Source organism: Quercus robur, chromosome 10 (genome assembly GCF_932294415.1).
Source record: "Quercus robur chromosome 10, dhQueRobu3.1, whole genome shotgun sequence".
NCBI classification, from domain to species: domain Eukaryota; kingdom Viridiplantae; phylum Streptophyta; class Magnoliopsida; order Fagales; family Fagaceae; genus Quercus; species Quercus robur.
In genome coordinates, this window is record NC_065543.1 from 35,088,982 (window position 1) to 35,099,040 (window position 10,059).

Below are 10,059 nucleotides of genomic sequence, written 5' to 3' on the forward strand. Positions count from 1 at the left end.
CAGACTTCTGCTCTTAGAGAAAATTAAAAGTAAGATTTCCACCTGGTTAGTGACTGGGATCGAACCAAACCCAGACTTCTATCCTTAGAAAATAGATATAATAGAAGTATTTTAACTTTTGTATATTATACACAGATATTGTTCTTTACATAGCCATTTTTACAACACTTGTAACTTCTCCTATAGCTAATGGTAGAACCTTCTCAAATTTTGAACATTCCATGGCCGTGGAAGTGGCCTCTCATCCATATCTTCTAAGTAGTACGCTCCGGCTCCAGCAATGGCAGTAAACTTATACGGTCTTTCCTAATTTGGAGCCAATTTCCTGACATTGATGTCCCGTGCGTTTCCTACTGCCTTCTGTAACACTATGTCTCCAATGCTAAACTCCCTCCTCTTCAGATCCCTGTTGTACTGCTAAGTAAGTATCTGCTAATATTCTGCTAGCTTTATGGTTGTCAATTCCCGGTATTCCTCTAACGAATCCAACTGTTTTACCATTAACTCATCATTCTCGATAAGGGCAAATCCTGAAACCCAAGCACTACACAAGTTTACTTCAGCCGGTATGACTGCTTTACCTCTATACGTTAGTGAAAATGAAGTTTCTCCCTTGGATCTTTTGGGAGTTGTTTGATAAGCCCACAAAACATTTGGTAATTCCTCGACCCACCTACCCTTAGTACCTTTCAATCATTTCTTCAACCTGTTCACAATTGCTTTATTAATGACTTCAACTTAACTATTGCTCTGCGGATATGCCGGGGTTGAATACATGATCTTAATGCCGAGGTCGCTACAAAACTTATGAAAAGCTTTACTGTAAAATTGCAACCCATTATCAAATACCAAGGATTCGGGTACTTCAAATCTTGTCACTATGTATCTCCACACAAACTACTTGACATCTACATCTTGGATATTGGCCAATGCTTCAGCTTCTGCTCATTTGGTGAAATAGTCCACGGCCATTAAGACGAATCTTCGATTTCCTATAGCCCGAGGGAACGAACTGATGATATCTAGCCTCCACTATGTAAAGGGCCATGGATTACTGATGGGATTCAAACTCCCTATTGGTTTATGTATCAACGGGGCGTGCTTTTGACACTGTTCACACTTCTCGACGTATTCGGCGGCATCCTTATGCATCTGCGGCCATCAAAATCTTTGGGTCATTGCTCAATGGGCTAATAAGCGTCCTCCAACATGACTACTGCAAATCCCCTTATGAAGCTCGATTAAGAGCTCATCAACCTTGCTGGGGTGTAAACACTGAAGATATGGTCCCCCAAAAGACCTTCAGTACAATTTGCAGTGTGCTAACAGCCACTACCGAGTAAAGACTCTGCGTATCCTCTCTGCTTCTTTCTTATCGGTTAACACACAGTCCTTAGCCAAAAAGTCAATGATCAGGTCCATCCAGCAATGCTCAAAAATCGTAACCATCGAGACATTCATCCTTTCATCAATATTGGTTCTGTCACCACCTCCACCTTGATCAGCCGTGGTACCTCCTTGGTTAATGATGACGCCAATGTGGCCAAAGAGTCTGCATGTCGGTTTTGCCCCCGAGCAATTTGGATCACCTTCACCTTCTAAAACTGACTCATGGTCTGCTTTACTAACTGTAAATAATTAATCATCCGAGGATCTTTGGCTACAAAGCTACCCTCCACCTGGTTGACGACCAGCCGGGAATCCGAATAAACTTCTACTTCCTATGCCCCTAAATCTAAGATAGCTCTCAGTCCGGCAAGTAGGGCCTTATACTCAGCCTCATTGTTAGAGGCTTTAAAGCCCAATCTAAAAGAGTGCTCTACTCGCATCCCTTCCAGCGTAATCATAATGATCCTTGCCCCTACTCCCAAGGCACTAGAAGCACTGTCAATGAATACCCTCCATGGCCGAACTTCTACATGGCAAACAATCTCCAGCTCCCTTTTTGGGGAGAATTCTGCAACAAAGTCCACAAGAACTTGACCTTTCACCGAACTTTTGGGTCTATACTGTATATCAAAAGAACCCAACCGAGTCCCCCACTTGGCTATCTTGCTCGTGAAATTAGATCTTTTCAACAAGAATTGCAAGGGATACTCAGTTAGCACATAAACGGTATGGGCTTGAAAATAATGGGGCAACTTCCTCGTGGCATGCACCAACGTTAATACCAACTTTTCTAAAGGCAAATATCTTGTTTCAGCATCAACCAAGGTTTTGCTAATGTAATAGACAAGCTGCTATACACCTTAATCCCTCATCAACACAGCACTCACAGCGTGCTCAAACACCAAGAGATACATAAACAAATCCTCAACGGGCTCCGGGGCTAACAACATTGGAGCCCGTACCAAATACTCCTTTAAATCCTGGAAAGTCTTTCACATTCCTTGGTCCACTGGAATCCTTTCCATTTTTTTAGAAGCTGATAGAATGGACGGCACCGGTTTGGAAACTTGGAAATGAACTGATTCAACACGGCTAACATGCCGGTCAACACTTGGACCTCCTTAGGATTGCTCGGAGACTTGAGGCATTCTATAGCGCTAATCTGATCAGGATTCACTTCTATTCCTCGGTGGGTAATCAAGTATCCGAGAAACTTGCAAACCCCTACTCCAAAGGCACACTTATTAGCATTGAGACGTAACTTATGCGTCTAAGCACTTCAAATACATCCATAAGGTCACCGATGTGCCCTTGGTCCTCTTTACTTTTCACTACCATATCATCAATGTATACCTCCACTGTACACCCAATCTTTTCCCTAAACATTCTTGTCATCATCCTTTGATAAGTGGCCCCTACATTTTTCAGGCCAAACGGCATCACGGTGTAATAATAATTAGCATCAAGAGAGATGAATGCCGTCTTTTCTTGATCCTCAGCGACCAGGGCAGTTTGATGGTAACCCTAAAAAGTGTTCAGGAAACTCATCCTCAAGTGTCCATATGTTCTACCAGTTGATCAATCTTCGACACAGGGAAAGGGTCTTTTGGGCATGCTCGGTTTAAATCAGTAAAGTCTACACATACCCTTCATTTGTCGTTTTTCTTTTTCACAACCACGATATCCGCTAACCATTCCGGGAAGAAAACCTCCTTTATTGCCCTCGCTTCTTTTAACCGTTTCACCTTTTGCCTAATAGCCTTCACATGCTCTTTAGCTGACCTCTTTGGCTTTTGCTTCTTAGGGGGAAAAAATGGATCCACATTAAATCGGTGAACTATAAATTCTGGATCTACCCTGGGCACCTCGTATGAACTCCAAGTGAATACATCTACGCTTTGAACCAATAACAACAACATCTCTACCTTATCTTTATCAGTCATACCTGCTCCTATTTGGAAACTCCTATTTTCATTTGGTAATATACTCACATTTATCAACTCCTCGGCACAACGAGCCCCCTTTTTCCTCTAGGGGTTCCTATAATTGCTATAAAGGAACCTCCTCTGCAAACTCCTTCTGTTTAATCTCTCAGTTAACAACGGCTACCAGGCATTGTCTTGCCACTTTCTAGTTTCCCCTTACTGTGGTGATACCATGTTCAGTGCGGAATTTGACTTCTACATGCAACGTGGACAGAACTGCTCCCATGGCATGAATCCATGGCCTACCGAGAATTGTCGTATATGGGAAAAATGAATTGACCACTATAAAAGTCACCATCACTTCTTTACCATCCATATTCATAGGGAGCGAAATCTACCCTCTAAGACCACCATCCAACCATCAAATCCAACTAGGGGTGTATTATACTTAGATAGGTCTTCGTCCTTCAAACCAAGGCCCTTAAACAAGTCGAGATACATCACTTCGGCTCCACTTCCTTGGTCCTCCAATACTCTCTTCGCTATAAAGCCGTTTATCTTGGCTGTAACTACCAACACATCATCATGGGGCTAGGTCGTTCCTTCCAAATCTTCATCGTCAATAGCAATGGGCTCCCAAACACACTTCGCCCTCTTCCTCAGTGGTTGTTCCTCTCGACAATTCTCTGCCGGCACCATGGCCAACACCCTCTTTCTTCGGGTCACCAAGGTACCCTTTAAAGCTGCATGTATAACTTCTATTACACCTAACGGGGGTGGGAGTGGGTTCCCCCGAGGTCTTGCATTTTGCCCGGTCTCTTGACCCCTAAGCTCTAAGACAAACTCCTTCAAATGCCCCGACCTCACCAATTGCTCCAAGTGATCTTTCAGAACACTACACTACTCGGTGGTATGCCCTTTATCCCAATGATAAGTGTAATATAGATTCTGATTTCTTCTTGATGGATCACCCCCCATCTTGCTCGGCTATCAGAAGTATGGCTCGTTTTTAATTCAGTCCAGAATTTTGTGCACGGGCTCCTTGAACGTCATGTTTACTTCCCCTGCCTGAGCGCCAGGTTCTTGAATCCTTAGGTCCATTTTGGGTCTTGGCTGAAAACCCCTTTGTCGGAACTCTTTAGTGACCAGTGCCTTCCCCTTGCTCTGTTGCCGATCATCCTCTAACCTCTTGTACTCCTCAATACCCCTCATTAATTGTCTCATATCCTTGGGAGGCCTCTTCGTCAGTGAATCTCGTAATTCAGAGTCCTCGGGAAATCCCAACCAAAAAGTGCTTGCTGCCATTTTTTCATTACCCCCACTGATCTCGTTATACAGTTCCCAGTACCTGCTAGTGTAACTTTGAAGGGTTTCCTCGGCTCCCATCTTCATAGATAGCAAATACGTCCACTGATATTGGTACCTGGTACAGGTTATAAACCAAACCCTAAACTCTTGAATCAGATCTCTAAAACTATGAATCGAGCCCTTCCTCAACCCATTGAACCACTTCAGAGTAGTGGGCCCGAGACTAGAGGAAAACACCCTACACATTAACGCATCATTATGGCTATACAAAGACATCATCTGGATATAATGGCTTACATGTTCTACAGGGTCTATCTTCCCATCATAAGAAATAAATGGAGGTATGGTAAATCTGCTCGGCATCAATGCCCATTCGATCTCTCCTGAGAACGGTGATCGAGTAGCTTTGTGCAATGCTCGGCTTATAGCGTCCATTGCAGCATTCCGGGGTTGTCACCCTTCTGGGGAGATCGAGTCTCTATCTGCATATTCCTAAGATCGATCCCGATGTCGATGGGAACCAAATTGACAGAATGCCTCTCTATGACTACTCCCTACGCTTGTTGACCCCTCTGCATGCTCTTCACGATTTCTTCTCTGACGCCTACCTCTTGCCTCCAATTCCAAATCCCTTACCAATCTATGTAAGCATTTAAGTTCTTCATCTCTCCTGTCAAAAACGTTCGTGTCCAGAAGTGCCTGACATTAATCAGTATGTTTGAAACGACCCATCCCATAGACCAGAATGTTCTTCTTCTTGCTCATATCTCTGGTTTTCATCTCTTTTATGCCTCCTTTCTCGCCAATTAGAGTCCCGAGAAGATCCTTCAGAGCCACTTTCGGCGTAACTTTCTGAGTGCCTCCTAGACATCTTTCCTATATAAACCTCTACAGAACTACAGCTATGTAGAAGATTCCCACAGATGACGCCAATTGTACGTACCCAAGATTCCTCCCTAACTGGGCCTACTATTTTGGGCTTTCAATTTACTTATATAGTGGTAATGAGTTTCCTACTATAAGTAATTCCTAGCCGAGCTTTAATGATGTACCACCTTATCCTTGTTAAATTCCCCTCCCTTTCTCTCTAAGCTACTCCCCGTATCCTGATGTTCTCTCTCTCACTTTATCTCTCCTTTTTCACTCAAAAATGACCAACCCCTTCCCTTCTTGCTCTTTTCTTATTTATAGCTTAAGGTTAGTGGGAAGCTTATGATTATTCTCTGGTTCACTCGTGTGGGTGGGGGCCCAAATTGATTATTCCTAATAAGGAATATGCTTCGTGGGAAATAGTTTAGTGGTGTTAGAATTGGTTCCAACCTCTAAAAGATTGCTCGACAGCAATATTCTCCAAGGCATTACCGAGTTAGTGAGGTCACGGGCCACCCATTGTAAGGATATCTACCGACCATGTCATATATGGGCAGCATTAGCATGCCAAGCTTGCATCTGGTGGACCGATCCTGGTATTGGCCCTGAATTTGGGAATATTTATGGACCTATCTGGGCTGAGGCCCAAAACCAAATGGGCTTGTGGATGTATGTCATACAACTTATATTTGATTTCTTTTATCATATAAAATTCTTACTCATTCTCAATATACATTTATTATATAACCCAGTGTAAAAGATTACTTTAATTCTATTATTTAATTTTAATTAAATTAATAAAAAAAATTATTCAGTTACACATTATTCTTGATTAAGCCGTTCCAGTAGTAACTAACATCAAGGAACTCGAAGACTCCACAATCCACAGTGACCAGGCTCAAACATTCGGTGGACCGCTTAAAATTTAAATCTGAGCCGTCACTTTCCCGAGAAAATCCAGAGAGAAAAAAAAAAAATGGTGAGTGGTCCTTCTCGGAAATGGGCCTACGTTCGGATCATCACCGGCACTATTCTCGGTGGCGTTCTCGGCTTCTACGTCACGCACCGCCTCGAAATTAGCTATAAGGTCAGCTTCCCCACTTCAATTTCTAAACTCTCCGTTTGGTTGCCGAGAAAATCTTAGGAATTAAAGAATCCACTCCATACTGATCTTTTTACTCATCTAATTTTCGTTAATGTTGTGAACACAGGAGAAAATGAATGAGAGATTGAAAAAGTATGAAGCTGAATTGAAGAATAGAGAGAAGATGGAGGAGCTTGAAGAATCCCTTTAGCCATGGAGTCTTCTCGAATTTTTGTATTTTTTTTTTTTTTTTTTTGTGGGTCTTGTTTGGTAGCTGAGAAAATGTGGGAAAGTTGCAAGAAATAAAAATTTTGGAATCTTTTATGTTTTATGTTGTTGTCTCAACTAAACTATAAGCTTTGTTTATAGTGTTTGTTTCAAAAACCCTTTTTTTGGGCAAAAACAGCATCTTTTTTTGTGTGTGTGTGTTTTGGAAATATGAAGGACTAGGGCACAAGCTTTGAGGGAGGAGATCAAGAGGGCTTGCTATGTTGCTGGGTTGAAGCAATTGCATCAAACTGAAAACTAAGAAGGTGAAAGATTCTCATTTGCTTTTTAATTCCTGCTATGTCTCATTGCCATATTCACATGAAGTGGTTTTTGATGGTGTGATTGCTTTCAAGTGGGTATTAGCTTGTTTTAGTTTTCATTTCTTGAATGTGCTTTGTAGCTATCAATATATAAATGATCTTACTAATACCAAAATCAAAGAATTTGGATAAGAAAAGAAGGACAAGGAGAAAAGCCTTACAGTTTGCTGCCAGTTTGCCACTTAGCACCTTATTATTCCTTTCTATGTATGTAGAAATGACAAGAAATTTAAATAATTGGTTGATCACTGGGTTAAATTTGTGTATCTAGAGTTCATAGAAATCTTTGAATTACTCTTTTGTACCTACTATCCTACAGTCTCATCAAGGTACCATATAAGTAACTGTTACAACGGGCTTTCACCTTTTTGGCATTTTCAATTAACAAAAATAAAATTCATGTTGTTCATTCTGGTCACCAAATAGAGTTTCCATTTGTCAAAAATGATCAAGATTCAATATATGCACTAGTTCTTCAATAGAAGGGTCAATAATGTAAGCACCAGCCTCTAAATTTCAAGGAAGTTCTTTCTTAAGAATGCAATGCATATATAGAAGTGCATGAAGAAATGGAAAAGATTTTTTATTAGTGGTATTTTTTATTTTTGGCTTGGTTATTTATTCATGGGATTTGAATCCCCAAACTTGTCCCCGACCCCATACTTAAAGGGGATGGAAGTGCCATTTGGCTCAAAGGCCATTTGGTGGAAAGGTTTAGTTGAATCTTTGGTTTGATGGAGATTCTTAGGATACAACTTCTTTAGTATGCTTCTCTTAGAGATATTGTCCCTAAGGAGTTAAAAACAATATATGAACATGGCAAGTATGCTTGATTAGAAGAAGCCTTATTTCTTCTGGGAATACTGGGTATTTCTTGGCGATTCATGTGGATAAGCACTGAAGAGTTCCTCAGAAATGACAACAGAGGAACTCAGTATAGTAATATGGGATTTTGAGGAGAGAGGAGTCTGCCTTTTTCATGAGCTCAGGAGAAGTCAACTGTGCTAGGGTTAGGAACATTATCAAGGTGGAATCCTAGCAATGTCATCAAGTGTACCAAAACTATTTCCCTGGTTGTTGGAGAGTTTATTGCTATCTGCTTGAAGCTGTACACATCCCTTGATGATGGTGAATTATCATTTGATTGCTTAAAAAAGCTTGTCACCAAACATTGCACTGAAATTCATAGTATTAATATCATACAAATCAAAATTATCAACTTTGTTTTTGTGCCAACAGCTTTGAAGAGATTAATTTTTGTTTGATAACAATGAAGTATTGTCTCAATGACATCATTTTCTGCAGCTTCAAATGGACGACTCAGTGTTTGTCTGTGTGTGTGTTTCAAAAACTCTTCTCTTTGTGCTTTTATGAAAAGTCCCCATCATTCTTAACAATATTTTCAATTACACAGTAAACCATCCTAGGAAAATTATAGCAAGCATGAATATATTGCCATTTTGCAGTTCATGCAAGAAAAGCACCTGGAATGATATATGAATGATGCTTAGCATGATATTTGTTTAATTTAACACCTTCATCAAACTTCAATAATTAGACTTGTTGAACTATGAAGCCACAGCCATCTTTTATTAAAAGAAACTTTTTTATTGTCTTCATGTAGGTCTGTTTGCACTCATGTTAAAAGGCTCCAATTCTGAATGGAGAAGTAATTATATATATATATATATATATATATGGGCTCCAATTTTATATATATGGGAAAAGTATTTCCCCCTCTATGTTTGGGGTATTTCACAATCCCTTCCTTATCTTTGAAACCAACCAGTTTCCCCCTCAATGAAAAATGAGCAAATACCCCCAACCCATTACTTTTTCAGTTCAATTCAATGGAATCGCAATGATTACAAATGCAATAAAAAAAACAACAATGCAATCCTCAACTTTTTCTCTTCTTGTAATGTACGAATAATTTTTTCACAAAATTCCACTGGATTTAACTGAGAAAGTAACGGATTTGGGGTATTTGCTTATAGAAAGGGAGATTAGTTGGTTTCAATGATAAGAGGGAAAATTGTGAACTACCCCAAACATGAAGGGGGGAAATTCTTTTTCTCCTTTACATACACACACACACACACACCAGGCATGCTTTTCTTAGTATTTGTGTCTTATCTTCATTCATCATGTTATAATGTAAGAGTGGATTCATTATGTTGCTCCAGGAGATCTTTACTCAAGTGAATCCCTAATAAAATGGTGTCAAGCTATTTGAAGACGCATTGATGTGACTGTCCAGTGTGGCATCATTGCAGAAATCTCAATGTCAATTCAGTGAACTTGTGATTGGATGTCATGTATTTTAGAATTAAAAAAGAAAAAAATATTTCTCGATTTAAACCTCATTGTGATGCTTTAAGTTTCTATACTTTCCAGGTCATGCATCTTTGATTTTTAAGCTTATGAAGAAAGATGCATTCACAATTTAATAAGAAATCATAGCATGTATGACAATTACTGAAGCTTTTCTTACTGTATTGCTAAATATCTTTCATCAAGCAAAAAAAGTATTGTTAAATATCTCTTATTTGGTCAGTTACCTTTTTCAATCTCTGTTTGCATGTGGCTGATGCCAGAATTATGGAATGCTTTTGGTCTTTGGAAATTCCCTTAATTTGCCTATTCCTTGTTTTCAGATATGAGGTTCATTAAATGGTTTTATAGAACAGGTTTTAGAGTTCATGCTTCGAAATGAGAAGTTTGGCCGTGCTTGTATGCCCTTTCTTCACCATTTTTCGTGTAAAGGTAACTTCTAAGAATTATGTTTCATGTTGCCATTTTCTCTTGACTATCAATTATTGAAGTCCAATTTGGTAATTCTATCTTTCAGTTGCTCGGAAACTATGAGATAGTCTATTCTCATTCAGTCATT

At 39.9% G+C, this 10,059-nt stretch overlaps 2 protein-coding genes across 3 annotated transcripts; one reads left to right on the top strand and one right to left on the bottom strand.

The window, feature by feature from the left end:
- Positions 1-4,328: 4,328 nt before the first annotated feature.
- Positions 4,329-5,057, bottom strand: LOC126704092 (uncharacterized). The gene has a single exon (XM_050403125.1). The coding sequence runs from the start codon at positions 5,055-5,057 to the stop codon at positions 4,329-4,331; it is 729 nt and encodes a 242-aa protein (XP_050259082.1).
- Positions 5,058-6,275: 1,218 nt separating this feature from the next.
- On the top strand, positions 6,276-9,705 carry LOC126703110 (uncharacterized). 2 transcript variants are annotated; one of them, XR_007647936.1, is made up of 3 exons: positions 6,283-6,579; positions 6,704-7,109; positions 9,353-9,705. XR_007647936.1 is itself a non-coding variant. In XM_050402028.1 (2 exons), exons 1-2 carry the CDS (start codon positions 6,469-6,471, stop codon positions 6,785-6,787), a joined length of 195 nt encoding a protein of 64 aa, XP_050257985.1. In that variant the 5' UTR covers positions 6,276-6,468; the 3' UTR covers positions 6,788-6,979. The 2 variants fall into 2 exon arrangements, 1 of the variants encoding a protein (XP_050257985.1); XM_050402028.1 differs by lacking the exon at positions 9,353-9,705 and having other exon boundaries at positions 6,276-6,579; positions 6,704-6,979.
- The last annotated feature ends 354 nt before the right edge of the window (positions 9,706-10,059 follow it).

Coding starts and splice junctions, on each gene's coding strand:
- LOC126704092 (XM_050403125.1), bottom strand. CDS start 5,057: ATGGACGCTATAAGCCGAGCATTGCACAAAGCTACTCGATCACCGTTC.
- LOC126703110 (XM_050402028.1), top strand. CDS start 6,469: ATGGTGAGTGGTCCTTCTCGGAAATGGGCCTACGTTCGGATCATCACC. Junction 6,580..6,703: donor GCCTCGAAATTAGCTATAAG/GTCAGCTTCCCC, acceptor TTGTGAACACAG/GAGAAAATGAATGAGAGATT.